Source organism: Cervus canadensis, chromosome 3 (assembly GCF_019320065.1).
Source record: "Cervus canadensis isolate Bull #8, Minnesota chromosome 3, ASM1932006v1, whole genome shotgun sequence".
Taxonomy (NCBI): Eukaryota; Metazoa; Chordata; class Mammalia; order Artiodactyla; family Cervidae; genus Cervus; species Cervus canadensis.
The window spans coordinates 21,106,568-21,128,266 of NC_057388.1; the positions used below are offsets into that span (position 1 = coordinate 21,106,568).

The 21,699-nt window shown below is 36.6% G+C and overlaps 1 protein-coding gene across 4 annotated transcripts in view; it reads right to left on the bottom strand.

Moving 5' to 3' along the window:
- The window catches only part of DGKB (diacylglycerol kinase beta), an 808,737-nt gene that overhangs the window by 342,090 nt on the left and 444,948 nt on the right, over positions 1 to 21,699 (bottom strand). For all 4 annotated transcript variants that reach the window (XM_043462754.1, XM_043462753.1, XM_043462752.1 and 1 more), the window contains one exon: positions 20,483 to 20,547. In XM_043462754.1, coding sequence (XP_043318689.1) covers positions 20,483 to 20,547 — 65 coding nt within the window. The remainder of the gene's footprint in view (positions 1 to 20,482; positions 20,548 to 21,699) is intronic.

Below are 21,699 nucleotides of genomic sequence, written 5' to 3' on the forward strand. Positions count from 1 at the left end.
TTAGAATGCCCTCAGTTCCAATTAGACAATTGCTACAAACATTTGGGCTTTTTTTAAAATTAGTAATGCTACAATTAAGAAAGCATCAAAACTTTGACATTCAGTTTGGCTTAAGTAACGTCCTTTCCACATCAGATTAAATCTGGTCCTGTCTAACAAATGTGATCAAAACCTCCTTAGTTGGTTAGCAGGACCAGGGTACACAAATGTCCTTTGACCTCAACACAGATGGCTCAGATTTTGACTTTTCATAACAAATTCTGAAGTGTTCAAATACAACTCAAAGTGCACTTTGCTAAAAGAGATGCATATTTACACAAGAGAAGGGCTATTGGTATAAATATCTACCTTCTGGTACTAACAAAACTCTCTGGAAAACAATTACTTTGCCAGTGAGCTTATTAAGAAGGACTCTCCCTGCCTCGTCTAGATGACAAGGATCGCTGCAATGACTGAGTGTATGTTGGCCACCGCCCTCTGCTGGTTTGATTCTTCAACTTCTTTAAAGAATCATTTCAAGACTTGTTATAAGGATGTCTTGTCTTTCTTTTTTTTTTTTTTTTAATTTTTTTATTAGTTGGAGGCTAATTACTTCACAACATTTCAGTGGGTTTTGTCATACATTGATATGAATCAGCCATAGATTTACACTTATTCCCCATCCCGATCCCCCCTCCCACCTCCCTCTCCACCCGATTCCTCTGGGTCTTCCCAGTGTACCAGGCCCGAGCACTTGTCTCATGCATCCCACCTGGGCTGGTGATCTGTTTCACCATAGATAGTATACATGCTGTTGTCTTTCTTTCTGGAATTAAGACTCTATGGAAAGGAGACTATGTAAGAATGTGAACTTTAAACTTCTTACCCAAAAACAATTAAAGACAATTTAATAAGCTAATATTCCAAAATAACAAATAATGCTTCTGAAAAAATAGCCTAAATAAGCAAATAAACAAAACAATCTACACAAATGCCTCTTCTAAAACTAGTAATTAATAATGTATATAATTACATATATTACTAGTTATATGTAATATAATTTTATCTTATAATATGTGAAAATACATTAATAATTCACTAATGACTTTAAGGCTGTGTCTTCAAAAAGCCACTTATTATAACAAGCATAGTTCAAAGTACGCAAACCCAGTCAAATGAGAGTTACCACTAATCTGGATTTTACCAATGCTCCAGTTTATAGATGATGCGGCAAGAACGGTTCTTTCCAGAGCTCTTCATCTCAATCCCAGACATTCCACACGACGCCAGGCCAGTAAAAGGACCTACTGTCTATGGAGCTGATCTGGTTTTTCCACAGACAGATATCTCACATTCAACAAGCACAGAATCAAATTCATAATCTTCCTCCCACATACCACCTCTTCTTCCTGTATTCGCCTCTTGGTTGGCATTGCTACCATTCTGCCTGCATTCAAATATTTTCATTCCCTATTTCCTTAAAGTTCATATTCACAGCCATATCAATTACTAAGTTTGATAACATTATCCTCTTTTCTAAAAATCCATTTCCTTAGTCTTTATCCTTGTTGTAACCCCTATTATTGTTTCATGTTACCTTAAGGATATAAAGTCCCAGTTTCCAGTGGCACTATCCAAGTTCTTTGTGATCAGAATATGATCAATAAACACCCTTCAATTTTCCATTTTTTACATTTCAAACTCATCCATCCATCCATCCATCCATCCACCCACCTGGAACCATTTATGGTTCCCACTACATATGGGTGTGTTTTATGCCTCGTTACCTTAACATATGATATTTTTTCTGTTAACTCCACAATCATCTTTCAGAACCATGTTCAGGAATGACATTTTCCACAAAGCCTTCCCTTGAGCTACCACATGAAAATTATCTTCTCCTTCATGTACTTAGGTATGATGTTGTGATTACTGCATTCATTTCATAGTATGGTAAATATTTTTCCCATGTGTGTACATAGTTGCTAAGCCATGTCTGACTCTTTGTGACCCCATGGACTGTAGCCCACCAGGCTCCTCTGACCATGGGATTTTCCAGGCAAAAATCCTAGAATGGGTTGCCATGTCCTCCTCCAGGGGATCTTCCTGGCCCAGGGATCAAATTCACAATCACTTGAATTGGCAGGGGGATTCTTTACCAGTGAGCCACTTGGGAAGCTGCTACTAAGCCATAGATTCCATGTCACTGGAATGGTATCAAACTCATCTCTTTCCCTGAACAATAAAGATATTTTCTGGTTAGAAGATATGTATTAAATGACTGTTCATCAGAACAGAAGGCGTGTAACTTGCTGAATATGTAAATTAAACAAGTTCCTTATAATTCTAACTCTACCTTCCAACAAAGAGTGGGCATAATAATAGCCCCAATGACATAGGTTTGTATGTACATTAAATAAAATAATATACAAAAACCATTTGGTAGAGTAACCAGAACATAGTGGAGCCTTTAAGACATTTGTGATGAGTTTTATTATAGGACATGGTTAGAACAAAATATTACTATCAGATTTGTAACTACTAGGCTATGAGAATATAAGATGGGTACTAACAAATGTGATGTTATGTTAAATGTTCATGGTAATCCATGGTATTTCTTCTTAATGAAATAATTTTTCCAATAAATAATGAAAAAATTAATAAAGAGAAACAATACAGTATTTACTAGACTTTGTATTCTTTTATGCATGCTCCGTAATTGTTTCAGCTAGTTTATATATATCTGAATATTGTTTAGATAATACAAAACACGCTAAAACATCCAGTTTGAAATGTAAAAATGCCAATAAATGTAAAGTGACTGAATATGAATATAACTACAGTTTATATTCATAAATTCACAGATTACATGAATTAAGGACATGAATGTTTCTGTACTTCAGAAATTATCAAAATTCCAAATGACATTTGTAATTTGAATATGCCTTAAAAACTAAAGCAAAATCAATTAAATAAGGGAAAAATGTAATGACAGCAAGATGAAAATATGTAAAAAATACATGTGAAGAACTGAATATGTCTATGTGTAAAAATAAACCAAAACAAATTATTCTGTCAGAATAAATAATGAACTTTTCAGCAAACTAGAAGGGTGACATAAATGGCATGTGCCCTGCCTAGAGATAAAACGACAACTGAAGATTTAAAGTTACAAAGCTGATAAATGTGGGACTGACCACTTGTACTATGAACAGGTTTATTATGTAAGGATTTTTCACACTATCTTTAAGTATTTTTGTTACATCATTAAGCACGCATAATAAAAGATGAAGACCGTAGAAATTTAGACATAACTGACTTCTGAAACCTGAGAAAGTGAACTAAGTATCCTAAAGTCCATGAACAGCCCAGCTCACTTTTACAATACATTTAGATTTTGGCAGAGTTTGCTGATCAACTTCCATTCTCCTTTCTTTCTGTGTGTAGCGCTCCCCAGGCTTCTAGTGGGCACCTATCCCCACAGTGGGAGACCACATCTTCCTGAGCTCTTGCCTATCCGGATGGCTGTTTCAGAATCACACCATGAGCAGAAGTGACATGTGTGACTTTCAGAGGAGGTACTTGGTGACGATGCTGTAAGCAGTGGACGTGGCTATGGAGAAGGCTAATTTTTAAGGGTAATATCCTCTTTCCTTCTTACCTCCAACAGAACCAGACACTTCCTCCTAGCAGCACACTGCACTCAATTTTGCAGTTAACTTTAGCGATAGTTTTTACCACATTTTATTGTCATTACATGTTTGTTTTGTCTTCCCCACTGCCCTAGAGGCTTTTCAAGGGCAGGGAGGATATTTAATTATTAACCTCATTTATTTTCCAAGCACTTTTATATTAGAGACCTGGAATAAACATTTCTCTCATGTTACATGACTGAGTGACTAACACACACATTGAATGGAGAGGGTAACACGGAAACATATACATTGCCATGTGTGAAATAGGTGGCTAGTGGGAATCTGCTATATGACACAGGGAGCTCCATCCCTCTGTGACAGCCTAGGGGGGTAGGGTGCGGTGGAGTGGGAGGGAGGTGAGAGAGGGAGGGGACACATGTACGCTTATGGCTGATCCACGCTGATGTATGGCAGAAACCCACACAATGCTGTAAAACAACCACCCTTCAATTAAAGATAAATTTTTAAAATAATGGAAAAATATGAAACTGTGATAAGGGTGTCTGTGTTAAAATTGTAGAGCTTTTTAAAATTTGGTAGTAATCGTTTTGCTTTTATCAATAGACTATAACTGTGTAAATCTTTAATTTTCTATTGAATAAGACACATGAGTATTCTTGGAATATTAAAACATTCAGCCATAAACTAAGGGGTGATTAATTTTTTGAGAGTCAATGTTTGCCTAAGAGAATTATATATATTTGATGTATATACATGGAACACTTCTAACATTTTAGTTATAGGGTAAATCTATTTGTTGATTAGTTAGACAGTTTCTTAGAAACTTATACTCAAGTTTTCTTTCAGCACTTAGAAAAATTTTCAGAGATGAGCCATTGAACACCAAAGACAGAGGAGACAGAGAGACAGCTGGAAAAAATGAGACCCAAAGAATTGACATTTAGTTAATTATTTGAAGATCCACATTTACCTAATTATTTGAGGATCTAGCTATGCTAGGCCCTATCATCTTTTATAGAATAAAATCATTTTAATGCTGATTGTAACTCCTTTAAAGTTTTCAGGAAGCTTAAAAGTAATTTTATAAATGAGCTTAGGACTTCCACAGATATTCATATACCAATATTCAGAGCAGCGTTATTAACAATAGCTAAAAGGCGAAAAGAACCTAGATGTCCATCAACAAATGAATGAATAAACAAACTGTAGTATATTTACACAATGGAAGATTATTCAGCCTTAAAAAGGAAAGAAATTCTGACTACAATACACTACAAAAATGCTACAATATGGATTAACCCTGAAGACATTATGCTAAGCGAAAGCAGCCAGTCACAAAAGGACAGATATTGTATGGTTCCCCTTACATGCAGGAGTCAGATCAGAGAGACACAAAGTAGAAAGGTGGTCACCAGGGACTGGAGAGAGGGGAGAAACGGGATTATTGTTTTAAGGGTACAGAGCGTTACTTTGAGAAGAAAGAAAAGTTCTGGAGATAGATGGTGGTAAGGGCTCCCCTGGTAGCTCAGACAGTAAAAAATCTGCCTACAATGTGGGAGACACAGGTTCAATCCCTGGGTCAGGAAGATCCCCTTAAGAAGGGAATGGCTACCTACTCCTGTGTACTTGCCTGGAGAGTTCGTGGACAGAGGTGCCTGGTGGGCCCCAGTCCATGGGGCTGCAGAGAGTCTGACGTGACTGAGTGAGTAACTGGAATGGTTGCACAGTGATGTGAATGTACCAAACGACACTAAACTGTACACACAAAAGCAATTAAAGCAGTACAATTTTCCTATATGTATCTTACAACTCTAAATAGTTAAAAACACTAAATATAAATCAAATTTTGAAAAAAAATCATCAAAAGAAAATAAACATTTGACTAGGACTTTATTTACGACCTTATGGCAGAAAGTGAAGAACTAAAAGGCCTCTTGATGAAAGTGAAAGAGGAGAGTGAAAAAGTTGGCTTAAGGCTCAACATTCAGAAAACTAAGATCATGGCATCCGGTCCCATCACTTCATGACAAATAGATGGAGGAACAGTGGAAACAGTGGCTGACTTTAATTTTTCTGGGCTCCAAGTCACTGCAGATGGTGACTGAGGCCATGAAATTAAAATAAAAGATGCTTACTCCTTGGAAGGAAAGTTATGACCAACCGAGACAGCATATTAAAAAGCAGAGACATTACTTTGTCAACAAAGGTCCATCCAGTCAAGGCTATGGTTTTTCCAGTGGTCATGTACGGATGTGAGAGTTGGACTTTAAAGAAAGCTGAGCACCAAAGAATTGATGCTTTTGAACTGTGGTGTTGGAGAAGACTCTTGAGAGTCCCTTGGACTGCAAGGAGATCCAACCAGTCCATCCTAAAGGAGATCAGTCCTGGGTGTTCATTGGAAGGACCGATGTTGAAGCTGAAACTCCAATACTTTGGCCACCTGATGTGAAGAGCTGACTCATTTGAAAGGACCCTGATACTGGGAAAGACTGAGGGCAGGAGAAGAATGGGATGACAGAGGATGAGATGGTTGGATGGCATCACCGACACAATGAACATGGGTTTGGGTAAACTCCGGGAGTTAGTGATGGACAGGGAGGCCTGGCGTGCTGCGCTTCATGGGGTCACAAGGAGTCAGACACAACTGAGCGACTGAACTGAACTGATGACTTTATTAAAAGTCATACAAGTGTGTCTACATTAATAGTCTTTATTCAACATAAAAAATTTGTCACATGTTGTATATGATGAAGCTTACATTAAAAAACTGAAGTCTGAAAACTGAAAATTTGGAATTATGAAACAACCATAACTAGATTTGAGAAGTAAAACTAGGAAATTTTAACAACTATAAAGCACATTGAAAATAGCAATCAGTAAGGTCTTCCTTTATTTTTTAATATTTTCATGGCTTAATGCAATTGTCATTCATTCCCAGGCATGACCAATTCCAACATTAGTTTCCTAAGTACATTGCTCTTTATTGTCAAATTGCTTTGAAGTGCCATAAAACTGCATACTTTTAAATAAAGCTTTTCTGTTGTTTCAGATCACTTCAGAGACTCTGTAATATCAGAATTATGACTACAACATAAATATCATGCCCTGAGTCTTTCAGGCGTCCACTTTTGATATTCACAAGCCAGGATTATGAAATTTCAAAATCTATTCTCAAACTTTTATCTCTGACATGAACTTCAAGCATTCTGAAATTTAATAACTGAGATTTGTGACCCCTTCTTCCCAAACCTTATGATGAAGTAGTTGCTGTTGCTCAGTCGCTAAGTCGTGTCTAACTCGTTGAGACCCCATGGACTGCAGCATGCCAGGCTACCCAGTCATTCACTATCTCCCAGAGTAGAAGATGCACTAAAATACGGTTTGGAAAAAGGAAGAGCCTGGAAGTTAAATCAAAATTCTCCAAGGAATTAAAAACCTACCAAAGACTGATCCTCCAAAAAATATACAAACAGAAAGCATCAGGCAATTCAGGAGCCTAAAACCCAGTCGAGTGAAACAAGAGGGAACGATCCTTAGGAAGCAGTAACTCAGTCAATATTCTAATGAACCGCAGCAGCCAATCTAAAAGGCAGGGAGATGCAGAAACAGCAAGGGACAGAGAAAACGTCAGATGTCAGGCCAGGAAACAAATCATGGATGGCCTTATAAACTAGTGGGGATTTGAGAAATTAATAAGCTTGAAAAAGGAAAAAAGTAACTTTTTTTTCCTAAAAAGTAACTTTTTAAAAAGATCACTCTCAAAGAAGTTTCTGGAAAGACTCTCATAAATAATTTATTCATTACTTAATGATAACAAGAGGATCATTAAAGTAGTTGTTCCTTCTTCAGAAGTTCTGAGATACAAGTCTTTATCCCAATAGAGTTTGGGATAAAGTGCCAGTAATTTCCCCAAAATAACAATTTGCTCTTAAAATTTAAGTTGTCCTTTAAGTTACAATAGCCTGTTTTCCAAACCAGGTCAACTCAGTTCTGTCTGTAGACATGAAATAGTGTCAGTGTTATTTATATAACCTATCTAAAAAAGATTATATGTAAAATCTAGCATTCCATTTGTCACCCTCAACCATCCTTAGCAAATTATAGGCACCTAATAAGCACAGTGAAGATTTGAGTACCTGGGACATGTTTCAAACTCAGCAACCATGGTTAGCAGTAACTGGTATTAGTGAAACACAGTCAGCATTAAGACTACTGAAATGTTACCAGATGTAGAGGACCCAGAAAATGAAGAAGGCAATTGGGAATTCCAACAGAAGATCTGAGTCAAGAACCAAAAGAAAGTAAGTGCCATAGGAACAAGGGCAGGGCATGAAGATAGTGTGGAGACATCATTTACTCCTGACTATGCTTATGTCTGAAGGGCATGAGCTTTGGTTCTCCTATTATGAAGTGTTTTGTGGACAGTAACCATGTCTACTACACATCTTCTACTACTACAAAATAAAGACAGCAATAGTTACAGAGCAGCCTTTCCTTAAGGACTAAAGAAGATATCATATGATAAACTCAATTTAATGATGTGAATCCTAAAGGAAATCAACCATAAATATTCATTGGAAGGACTTATGCTGAAGCTGAAGCGCCAACACTTTGGCCACCTGATGTGAAGAGCCAACCGACTCACTGAAAAAGACCCTGATGCTGGAAAAGACTGAGGGCAGGAGGAGAAAGGGGTGACAGAGAATGAGGTGGTTGCATGGCGTCACCAAGTCAATTGACAGGAGTTTGAGAAAACTCCAGGAGATAGTGAAAGACAGGGAAGCCTGGCGTGCTGCATACGGCCCATGGAGTCGCAGAGTCGGACATGACTGAGGGACCGAACAAGAGCAACAACCAATGATGTGAAAGCGTCATTCCTAAATAACAGTAGCTTTTATTAAATGGTATGTTGTGATATTTTTCCCATTAAACGCTAAGCTGCTTTGAAACAAGACCTTAGTGTTCTTCATCACTGAATCCCTTCTGTGAAGGTTACAGAATATATTTTAGTATTCCTCTGGAAAGTGATATCAATGTCCCCTTCCTTTGAATCTGACTAAGCCTTTGACTACTTCAATCAACAAAAAGTACAGTGAACTCTGTGACTTCCAAAGCTAAATGATACAGCTTTTCCCTGTCTTCTCAGGACACTCATGTTTGGAGGGCTGAGCTGCCGTGGTAGAAGTCTGGCTGTCCTAGACCACCAGACTCTGAAAATGACCAGGCCACAGGGAGAAGTCATTTGTAGGTACTGGTGATAGTTAATTTTACGTGATAATTTGGTCACAGGGTGCTCCAATTAAACATCATGTCTGGGTGTGTTTGTGATACTGTTTCTGGACGAGACTAGCATTTGAATTGATGGACTCAGTAAAGTAAGGTACTCTCCCCATTGTGGGTGGGCATTATCCATACTGTGAAGGACCTGAATAGAATAAAAGGCAAAGGAAAGAGGAATTTGCCCCTTTTCCCCTGCCTCACTGACTGAACTGGGACATCTTATCTTCTCTGGTCTTCAAACTGAGATTATCACCATCTGCTCCTTTGAGCCTTTGGCTCAAACTGAATTACACCAGTGTTTTCCTGGGTCTCCAGACTGTAGAAGGTAAATTCTGGGACTTTTCAGTCACTACAGTCACATGGCTGGTACCATATACTGGTTCTATTTCTATGGAGACCGTAACTAGTAAACGCTTCAGATAAGGTCTCAGCCAACAACTGGCATCACCCACCAGACACCCTCCATTGTTTAGTTGCTAAGTCGCATCTGACTCTTTGTGATCCCATGGACTGCAGCCTAGCAGGCTCCTCTGTCCATGGGATCTCCCAGGCAAGAATACCGGAGTGGTCTGCCATTTCCTCCTCCAGGGGATCTTTCCAAATGAGGGACCAAACCTGTGTTTCCTGCACTGGCAGGCAGATTCTTTACCACTGAGCCACCAGGGAAGTCACGATCCCATCTACTAGCTATCAAGTTACTTCCAACCAGTGAGTCTTCCCAGCTGAAGACCAAGACATGATGAAGCAAAAAAAAAGCCATCATTGCTTCATCCTGTTTGAACTGCTGACCCATGGAAGTTATGCATATAACAAAATGGTTGTTTTACATTGTCAAGCCCTCAAGTACTTTATTATTTAGCAGTAGTAAAGGAAAGAGATTTTGATACGTGGAAGTGAAAGGCAGCAAAACAGAAAACATGTGACAACTGCTTTGGAACTGAAGGTTGAAAAGAACCTGGGGGAGACAGGAGGACACTGACAAGCCTTAGGATACTGCTAGTGAGGGCTTCAACAATATAGGAACAGTGTTATTGGAAAAGAGAAGAAACTGAACTCTTATGGTGGCAAAAAGCTTATTATGGAGCAATAGCAAAGAGAATACCTTGGTGATACTTAGCATATTTTTGGCCCCTTACAAGTGTTTGCCAAACAAAATCTTAAAAAATACAATAAAGTTACACCATGTTTGCCATTTTCCTTGATAGAAGCTGAGGTGGAGAGGGAGATAACTTCTAAGAAGTTAAAGTACTTCTACTTTCTAAGTCTCCTCAGAAATTTATCCATTAAGGAAAGATTTTTCTTCACATTTTAGGGCTAGTACATAGAATAATGAGGGTGACTTAAATAAGATTCCCGACTTTGTGAAAATACTGGTCATGTAGAAATACAAAGCAGAAAACACAAACTTAAAGATGCTGCATATTTGAGAATATCATCTTTACCTCCAAAGAAAAATGTTATGTGGGAAAACCTTTTTTTTTAAAAAGTAAATCTGCCATTCAAGTTTACTCTTTTAGAATTAATTATATTTAGTCAGAAAAAAGTGCTGAACATATCCATATGAGAACATGTATTTAAAAGGAAAAGCATTAGTAACTATGCTTAGGTGGAGCAAGAAGTGATGGAGAGCATCTAATTAGTTCCAATTAGCCATGCAGGAGGATGCCTCTCCAGGTAAAAGGACCTTATAATGAGGCGATTAACCTCTTTGGAAAGAGTTCAAGATAGACTTACTTTACACTTAATATGTCCCATAAAGAACTGGTATAACAAGGGTCCTCAAGGATCCACGCCAGGGATAATTTTTAACAGGAATCAATAGATTTTATTTTGGAAGACCCCAAAATATTTCTATTGTATTACTGATGGAATAAGTCCTAAAGCATCTGGATACTATAAATGAGGCATTTAAACCTCACATCAAATTAACTAACTTATCTGGGACTAACTTCATTTATACTAAAGAATGTAGGAATTGAACTCAACGAATTACAAATGCTAGCCTCTAGATTACTGGTGAACATTAAAGGAAAAAAAAAAACTTCTGGTTTCACACTGGTTAGTGTTACAAGCTCTTTTCCCAAAGTCTTCTGTCCACTGTCTAATTAGTGCAGTGGATCCCCTCAGCCCCTAGAGCACACTTGGTTCTTGTTAGACTAATGCTAAACCAGGGAGAAGGCCTGAACACAAAGGAAATGGAGGTTTCAGTGTTTCTAACACTAAAACATTTGGTAAATTGAGGATAGGGTTCTTAGAGCTCTATCCTCAATTCAGAGCTTAAAAAACAGCAGCTTTAACTTATTCAGTTTTTCTCTTAAAATTTATCATTTATCATGGACTGCTTGAAATTATATATATATATGTACACATTTATATATATTACATACATATGCTGTCAGCTTAAACAAGAAATAATTTAGTGTTTCAATTTGATAATTATTTTCTGAAAGATTCCATGTACACAAAGAATCTATAATAATGAGCAGAAATTCTTTTTAAGTTGCCTTCTGTTTAAGTTCTTCCCTGTAAGAAAATACTTTATATCTTTGATTATTTATGTCTTGGATTATTCAGTTGTGACTTTTCAGACATCATCTCTGAATTAACCACTGTTACTTCACAAATCTGGTTTCTTAATTTGGTATCCTAGGAATTGTGTTTGTGTGTGAGTCAAAAGTTTTGCATAAAACACTTGCAAATTCATGTAAAGCAAAAACACAAATCCTGAGAATAGAGAGGCAAAATCAAGGAAGAAAAATTTGGAATATTTGCATGGAGATGATACTAATAAAATATCTAAAAGTATCTTGCAAACAAAAACTAGGAATGTTTCTTCTTCAGCTAAATCAGATAATATATAAGCAACCCTTACAATATTCTTTAGAGCTCAATGTTCACCTTAGCTTGGGAGCCCCATAAAATATCCCTCTGTACTGTTATAATGTTTGGCTTCTTCAGCATTACTGGTTGGGGCATAGGCTTGGACTACAGTGATATTGAATGGTTTGCCTTGGAAACGAACAGAGATCATTCTGTCGTTTTTGAGATTGCATCCAAGTACTGCATTTCAGACTCTTTTGTTGACGATGATAGCTACTTCATTTCTTCTAAGGGATTCCTGCCCACAGTAGTAGATATAATGGTCATCCGAGTTAAGTTCACCCATTCCAGTCCATTTTAGTTTGCTGATTCCTAGAATGTCGACATTCACTCTTGCCATCTCCTGTTTGACCACTTCCAATTTGCATTGATTCATGGATCCTACATTCCAGGTTCCTATGCAATATTGCTCTTTACAGCATCGGACCTTGCTTCTATCACCAGTCCCATCCACAACTGGGTATTGTTTTTGCTTTGGCTCCAAGGACTGGAAAAGGTCCGTTTTCATTCCAATCCCTAGGAAAGGCAATCCCAAAGAATGCTCAAACTACCGCACAATTGCACTCATCTCACACGGTACTAAAGTAATGCTCAAAATTCTCCAAGCCAGGCTTCAGCAACATGTGAATCGAGAATTTCCAGATGTTCAAGCTGGTTTTAGAAAAGGCAGAGGAACCAGAGATCAAATTGCCAACATCCGCTGGATCATCGAAAAAGCAAGGGAGCTTCAGAAAAACATCTATTTCTGCTTTATTGGCTATGCCAAAGCCTTTGACTGTGTGGATCACAATAAACTGTGGAAAATTCTGAAGGAAATGGGAATACCAGACCACCTGACCTGCCTCTTGAGAAATCTGTATGCAGGTCAGGAAGCAACAGTTAAAACTGGACATGGGACAACAGACTGGTTCCAAATAGCAAAAGGAGTAGGTCAAGGCTGTACATTGTCACCCTGCTTATTTAACTTATATGCAGAGTACATCGTGAGAAACGCTAGGCTGGAAGAAGCACAAGCTGGAATCAAGATTTCCAGGAGAAATATCAATAACCTCAGATATGCAGATGACACCACCCTTATGGCAGAAAGTGAAGAGGAACTAAAAAGCCTCTTGATGAAAGTGAAAGAGGAGAGTGAAAAAGTTGGCTTAAAGCTCAACATTCAGAAAACTAAGATCATGGCATCTGGTCCCATCATCTCATGGGAAATAGATGGGGAGACAGTGGAAAGAGTGTCAGACTTTATTTTTTTGGGCTCCAAAATCACCGCAGATGGTGACTGCAGCCATGAAATTAAAAGATGCTTACTCCTTGGAAGGAAAGTTATGACCAACCTAGATAGCATATTAAAAAGCAGAGACATTACTTTGCCAACAAAGGTCCGTCTGGTCAAGGCTATGGTTTTTCCAGTGGTCATGTATGGATGTGAGAGTTGGACTGTGAAGAAAGCTGAACGCCGAAGAATTGATGCTTTTGAACTGTGGTGTTGGCGAAGACACTTGAGAGTCCCTTGGACTGCAAGGAGATCCAACCAGTCCATCCTGAAGGAGATCAGTCCTGGGTGTTCATTGGAAGGACTGATGCTGAAGCTGAAACTCCAATACTTTGGCCACCTCATGCGAAAGTTGACTCATTGGAAAAGACCCTGATGCTGGGAGGGATTGGGGGCAGGAGGAGAAGGGGATGAGATGGCTGGATGGCATCACCGACTCGATGGGCATGAGTTTGAGTAAACTCTGGGAGTTTGCGATGGACAGGGAGGCCTGATGTGCTGCGATTCATGGGGTCGCAAAGAGTCGGACACGACTGAGAGACTGAACTGAACTGACCTGAACTGTTATAATGTAGACTTTTCTCCCAGTTTACATTCTTTCGCAGGACCTAGAACCATTTATGGTTTTTGTATAACCCCAAATTAATTTTCCTTATTTGCCTCAGAGAGTTTAAAAATTCAATATCTGGTGCGATGCCCATCACATGAAAAGAACTACTTATTAAATGTCTATGGAATAGTCAACCAAATCAATAGCAGATACCCATATTTTATCCAACTTCAAGACCATCACTATTCTTTTGTTACTCCCCTACAGTGTCAAAAATAAAAGAAAAAAGAGAGAGCAGGAATAAGAAAGCTGAAGAGAATGAAGAAAAGACAGAGTGAGAAGCTAAGATGGAAGAAAAGTTACTGAATCTTTTCCTGATTTATATTCCAGTTCTCACTCACTCTATTCTAAAGAGTTATCTTACAAAAATGGTTTTGAACAACTCCGATATAAAAGTTAGCATTTCAGTTTAATGGTACCAGGAAATAATGCACAAAGATTCAGGGAAATCGAATCTCTTGTGTCAGTGTGCACATGACTTTAACTCGCTTAACCATTTATGTTTTCATCTGTTCAGATCATCACATATTTAATGAGTTTCAACATACAAATGAAACTATATGGATAGGATAGCATAGTAACTAAATTATTTTAACTTTTATATTACAAATACAGAAATAAGATATAATTATGAAAAACTTAATAGAAGTATGATATGAAAAGCTGAAACTCTCAGAAAATATATATAGCATTAATGTACACAAATAAATAAATCTATGCAACACAAATGTATATTTGCATCCCCATGTACTATATAGCCTGCCAGGGTTCTCTGTCCATGGAATTCTCCAGGCAAGGATATTGGAGTGGGTAGCCATTCCCGTTTCCAGGGAATCTTCCTGACCCAGGGATAGAATCTGGGTCTCCTACATTGCAGGCAGATACTTAACCAACTAAGCCACCAGGGAAGGTGTGTATATATGTACACAAAAGTATAAATCTATAGTTTATATATCCATCTATTTATCTGCACAATATGTCTTATATGAGGATATTTTAGCCATCCGGAAAAGCTGACCTAATAATGCTTATACAAAAGAAGAAAAAAAATGTTATTTAAATAATACAGTTGAGTAGTCATTCTAAGTGCCAATGAAAAATGAGTAAGTTTTGTTTTTAAAAATAGATCAAAGTTGGTTAGGTACAGAGAAAATAAAGACATAAAAACGCTTTAGGTCATGACAACCTCGTGGGTATATAATTCTCTCCAAAACATCCCTGTTCAATGTGAACAATTCTAATGAATACAGCTTTATTCAAAATATGAAATGACAAACGTTCAAAATTTTAATATCAACAGTGTCGTTTCCCAAGTTGGTTTTTAAAAAAATCGTATAATTTACAAATGTGGAAGTTTACAATGAAACATAATCTGTATTTTTAAATAGAAAAAAATATTTCACTATACAATAATGAAGTTGTCTTGATTGGTGGATGCAAAAGTGGGGTCAAAGGCCTAAAATAAAATGCCACACAGAATTTGAACATTGCTTGCAAAGTTTTGAACATTTATTTTATTGAATTCTAAGAATATATCGGGCTTCTCAGGTGGCACTAGTGGTAACGAATCCAGATGCCAATGCAGGAGACGAGAGAGACAAGGGTTCGATCCCTGCATCAGGAAGATCCCCTGGAGAAGGAAATAGCAACCCATTCCGGTATTCTTGCCTGGAAAATTCCATGCAGAGGACTCTAGTGGGCTACAGTCAATGACGTGGCAAAGAAATGGACATGACTAATCAACTGAACAGACACACACAAGAATATATTATGACTGGTTTTGACTGATAAAAAATATTTGTGTAGTAAAATATCTCTTCAGATTGTTATAATTTAGGCAAGATTTAATTTTATTAATCAATAATAAAAATATTAAAATAATAATAATTAATTAATATCACATGATATACAAATGCAAAATAATTATTGTATACACATATATGCACAGAAGGTAAGACAGAGAGATCTTGCCTATTCATTCTTTAGTTAAACACCATCACAGGGTACACGCTGGCTCAGTCACTTCAGTCGCATCTGACTCTGCAACACTATGGACTCTAGCCTGCCAGGCTCCTCTGTCCATGGGGATTCTCCAGGCAAGAATATTGGAATGGGTTGCCATGCCCTCCTCCAGGGGATCTTCCCAACCCAGGGATCAAACCCATGTCTCATATCTCCTGCACTGGCAGGCAGGTTCTTTACCATTAGTGCCACCTGGGAAACCCAAGGTAATATTAGTAACTGAGAATTACATACTGCTAACCCATAAAGTTGATAATACAAGTGCTAAACCAAATCTGTAAGTGTTATTCATTAGCAAAGCATTCACAGTGCTCAGGGATCTATATTGTAAAAATTTGTTAACACTGTTGGCTGAGGTCTTGGGGTATTAAATACATGAATACAGAAAAATCTTTTAGTACCTGAAAGAATAGTTATTTAGAATCAAGACTCATTGTAGGCATATTTCAACTCTCTTTCCATTATCTTTCTCAGGAACAAGTAGTGAAGATATTTCAAAAACAAATATAACACTTAATAATGTATAATTTAATGAATACATTTAGTAAGTATCTAGTGAGTGCTCACTATATTCCATGCACTATGTAGATACTGAAGTCTCAGACAGAAAGAGTCTCATTCCATGATCTCTCAAAGCCTATTGTCAGGGAAAGAAGTCAAGAATCACTCCACAGCATGAGTGTGCTCTTAAAGGCAGAGGCAAATCTTCTAAATTCATGCTGACTATTAATTTGAGTAATCTGCAGAGCACAAGTTCTGTTCAAAATTAGGTTTTATTAATATAGTGGTGGTGGCTTAGTCTCTAAGTTGTGTCTGACCCTTGTGACCACATGGACTGTAGCCCACCAGGCTCCTCTGTCCAAGGGATTCTCCAGGCAAAGAAACTGGAGTGGGTTGCCAATTCCTTCTCCAGGGGATCTTCCTGACCCAGGAATCGAACCCAGGTCTCCTGCATTGCAGGCAGATTCTTTACCGACTGAGCTGTGAGGGAGGCCCCTTATTAATATGGTAGTATCAAATTATCAGTCTGGAACACTAGTTTTTCAGTTTTGTTTCTTCTCACACATTTAGAAGGCAAGGCTCTCTGTCATATCTTATATCACTACCTAGACTCTTAGTTAAACTGCATTATTAAAATTTACATACCAATTTAAGTTTTCTACTTACAGATTTCTTCATAAAACAGCAGAAAGTAGGACAGAAATAAGGGACATATCTCTTGAACAGGGGACTAAGAAAATGATCTTTGTTTCATTCAGGGAGTTAGAGACAAGATACTTTTAAGTGATCAATGTGACTTAATGAAACAGCATCTCTGTGGAGGACTGCTAGCCCTCGGTGTTTGATAGCAGGTACATTAAGTGTTGTATATTAAGAATTGGAATTTGTACTTTAAAAACAAGTTAGGACTACATTATTAAGAAATTTCTGTAAGTCACTAAGGCTTTTTCTATAGTTAGCTGCATTTTGCATAATACTTATAAGTCCCTGTCAATGTTACACAGATTTACACATAGAATTCAACCATTTTCTCCAAATTATTATAACCCTTCATAATTACGTTAATAGATATTTTAGTGTGTTTAGGTATAGCTAATTTTTTTAGGAAAAGCAAAAACTTAAAATGCTTCTTCTAAATAAAATTGGAAAAGGTATAATGAATTTGAATTATGAGCATAAGACATAGTAGCACAGACACTTCAAGAATTATTTTTTCCTAAAAGGACAGAAATATTTATTTAAATTCACTTTGATTAAAGACTATCTTAAAGTTTAGAAAGTTGAAAAGCACATTTCCTTTTAACAGTTAACATAGATTCATGTAGAAATTTGGAAAAAAGTATGATATAAACCTCTCAACTAGCACTCGCTTAAGCACCACCAGAGAAATCATTATCTTTCCCAGTTCTTTCAATTTCTGTCATAAGAAGCATAGAGAACAGAACTATATATTTTGGTAATTAATTTCCTTAAGATAATGTTAGAAATATCATGTTCTTTAAAATATAAATGAATTTCAAGGTGAGCATGCTAGAGGATAATATTAATGGCGCATGATTTACTGTGACAAGAGGTCCGAGCTGAAACACCGTTATTAGGAGTACTTAAAAACCCATCTGCAAATTCCTGAAAATACGGAAGTGCTACAGCTGAGCCTGCATCAGCGCTGAAATCTAGAAAGTTGTCCTTGTGAGGATGAAAGAGCCTGTGCACACTATCTGGCATTCCTGCTCATATAAATCTATCAGAAAATGTTCATATTCTGAGCATGCTGCATTGCAGTGTAGGGAATTACCTTAATGCTCATAACACTGAGTGGAGACAATCTACAAAAGTACAGACTCAATATATATGGACAATTAACTTGGCAATGTATATAATTTTAGGGCTGACTGTAACCTTAAAAATATAGTCAGGGATAATGCACTGAGCAACTACTGATGTAGCTGGCATTCTTTGAACTCACACTAGAAACATGTGAGCTGTGTCAATACAGAAGGGATTTTCTATGTTATTACTATTCCAAATGAAAAACTCCCTTCAAATTATATAAGTGAGAGTGACTTGTGACTTAAATTTACACTGAAGTTTTAGTAAGATGCAAGTTTACATCTTCTAAACACTTTGGGATACATAAACTCATTGTAGTCAATGACATCTAACCACATGTGAGGCAGTGAGCAATGTCACAGATTAGTACTGCAGTTAATAATAAAAAACTTAAAATAGACATATATGAATAATAGAAGTCTTCATTATTAAGATAATTAAAACTATTCAGGAGAACAGAATTGATTAGCTTCGAAAGAGCATCATAAATACTGGCATTCTAATAAAGGCCATCAAATTGGGCATCTCAAATATATCGATACACTGCTCTGTACTCTTCTCCTGCTCCCTCCCCGTCCCACATGTCTCTCTTTCTGTTTCTCTGGTTTTCTCCCCTCTTTCTCATCCTATCTCTGTTGAATAAGTTTGGAACAAAAATTTCCCCCCTTAAGCATATTTTAATGCCTTTAACGGGCTTTTAAATTGTAAAACTCCTAAAGGGGCACACTGGATGCAGCATTTCTCAAACAGCGTCTTTTTGGCTTCAAATCTATTTTAATAAATGAGTATCACCCATGAAAGATTCACAGAATGGCACTGGGGTAAGCATAAGAGAGTTGACTCTATAATACGGCTTTATGCGCATTAATACATGTGTTCATTTCCTGTATAACCAAGGTGGATCAAGTGCTAAAATACTTATAAATATAATTTTATTGTTACATCATTTTTACATAAATTTCATGAAATAAAATTAAATCTTATAAAATGAAAATGTATATTCTAGATATAAAGAAAAAAGGTGCAAAGTTTTAAAGAAACTTGGACTTAATTTTGTAATATACATAGCATAAAATTAAAATACTGCAATAAAAACTCAGTACCCATTCCATCTACTTCTTTCCCTTTTCTAGAAGAAACCAAAGTTAAAAGATTTCTTCAAATCTTTCTAAAGATTATGCACATACACATATCTATTACATGCTTTTTTCCATTTTCCTTAAGACAAAATCATAGATGTCTCAACTATGAAAGAAAAAGCAAACCACAGCATCATGATTTGTCATCTGTAGGGTTAGAAAGATCTCAAGGTGATACCTGGGGAACATTTTAGAAAAACATTTTCATATGTCTTGCTAAAACATTTAAATGAGATCAATATAATGAAAAATTAAGTAGGATCTTGCATGAAACTATTTAATATGATAATTCTTATATAAAGTAGTACACTAAAGTCTATTGTTAAAACATCTAAAATAGATTTAAAATACATTTTAAATACATTCATTTATTATGGAATCACATGGAAGAAAATTATGTCAATCTCCTGGTGTATAACAAAACTGAAATAGAAAAATTTCCAGTAGTTGTAAGTGTTCTATAACACTCATGGTATAATGTTAACCTAGCCAGATAGAGAGACCCCAGGGCCTTTGACTTTGAACATTAATATATAAATCACTTAAATATGTATATATAAATGTTGATTATTATTTTTCAACTGTGAAATGAACAGAGTAGAAATGGGTATAATTAAACAAAATATCCTTCTGCCCAAAATTTCCTGGGTAGTGGGGTGGAGATGGCCATATTTCCTTCTAGAGATGGGAAAGATAACAAAGTCAATCTCTCTCAATTTTCCTGAATATCAGCAAAAGTCAGTATCTACATTTCTGAGGAAATAATGTCTGTGTATTGCTATAGCAGCAAAACTAGTTTTGGCTTTCAAGGGCTTTTGCTCTGAAGAGAAAGTCTGTAACAGTAGTTTTTGTCAGCATTGATATTTCTCTGGTTTATTTTGCATTTAGCTGAAGCCAATACAGGACTGACAGGACAAAAATTAGAGGTCTTATATGATACCTATGGAATGTATAGTTACTTAGCATGACCAAATCAGAGCCTCATGTTTCTCCTTCAGATTTAGGATGATCACCCCCTCACATACTGGGCCATGTAAAGACTTTCAGTATATCCCAATAACTACTTTTACCTTATACTTGATATCTTTCTTCTTAGTATGAAAATGGACCAAAGATGACCACATTGTATCCCCATTATAACCTCCCTAAAAACTAGCAAGGAAAATTAAATGTGTTTACATTTATGTCTTAATACTTACACCAAGCCCTGTTCAGTCATTTATATGTTAAATGCTTTATATCATACAGTGACCCTTTTTATGACACAGTCCATCAACAGCAACCATAATTACAATGAATCATTTTTTCATCTTACCTACTATTGAACTTTTCTGGGTGTTTCTCTCTCATGATATGGAATCTGTGTGCAATGGAAGCATCCTAAGGAGAGAAAGAGAAACAAAAGACAGGACATTTTATGATCCTACTATCTTGTGGAAACAATTAAAAGAGAAAAAATTAAAGAATAATATTTTAAATTAAACTTTCCTAAAAAAATACCATTGTTAAGAAGATATTGTGCAATTAGGCAGAAATGGGTAACAGACATAAATTCTGTACAAGTATGAATTAGTCACTGCTGGTTACTTTTGAAATTTACTTCAAGGAATGAACTTCTATATAATGCATACACCTCCTCTAATTGCCTTTGGACTATGCTTACAGAATGTTTAAAATAGTTCATATGGACATAAATGCCAACAAATATTTAAAATTCTTGTTATACAAAAGCTAGAAGGATGATGTAAGTGGAGAAACTCCTAGTCTCCTCATCTTTTGAAATTAATTATGGGTAAAAATATAATGTGAGTGTTTCTATCTAGTAAAGGTAAGTTTAATATATGACTTCAAAGTTTGCTAAGAATCTATTGGATGTGTAGTTATTAACTGCTCATTCCACAAGCTACTTTCTGACTTATCTTACTTACCAGAGAAAAATAACAAAGGGGAAATTTAGTTTTGGAGAATTGGTAACAAGTGTATCTAAACTCTGAGATCCCAAATGTACCAGTTCCACACCCTAATGGATGTTTTCTCCATTTAGGAAACTCATTCAGAGTTTCTATGACACAGAATCACACAATATGTGAGACTGGTGGAATATTGTGATTCATGCTTCTCAACTTACTGTTCTTTCTAACTTTAAATAGTTGTCTCTGTTAGTCTAAGCAAGGAGATACTTTCCCATTCTTCATCGACACATGATTAATCACTCCAATGAGAAACTAATATATTTACCAGTCATCTCAGAAGAAATGGGGCAATTTTAGCGAATGACTGTTAATTTTGTTTCCTAGCAGGGATAAAAGAAAAAGAAAAACCAAACACAAAGGGAATAAAGAAGCTGTGTATTTGAAAGAATCCTGAAAACACTAATCAAGGATTAAAAGTCTAATGAATGAAATGAAAAGACTAATGTGTTTACTTATGCATAACAAAGCATTAGCCACAAGAGAGGGACCAATGCCCTCTGCAGATGGCAGACAGAGAGCTGCTTTCCCCCAAGATAGAGCTGTGATAGAACTCTTAAAT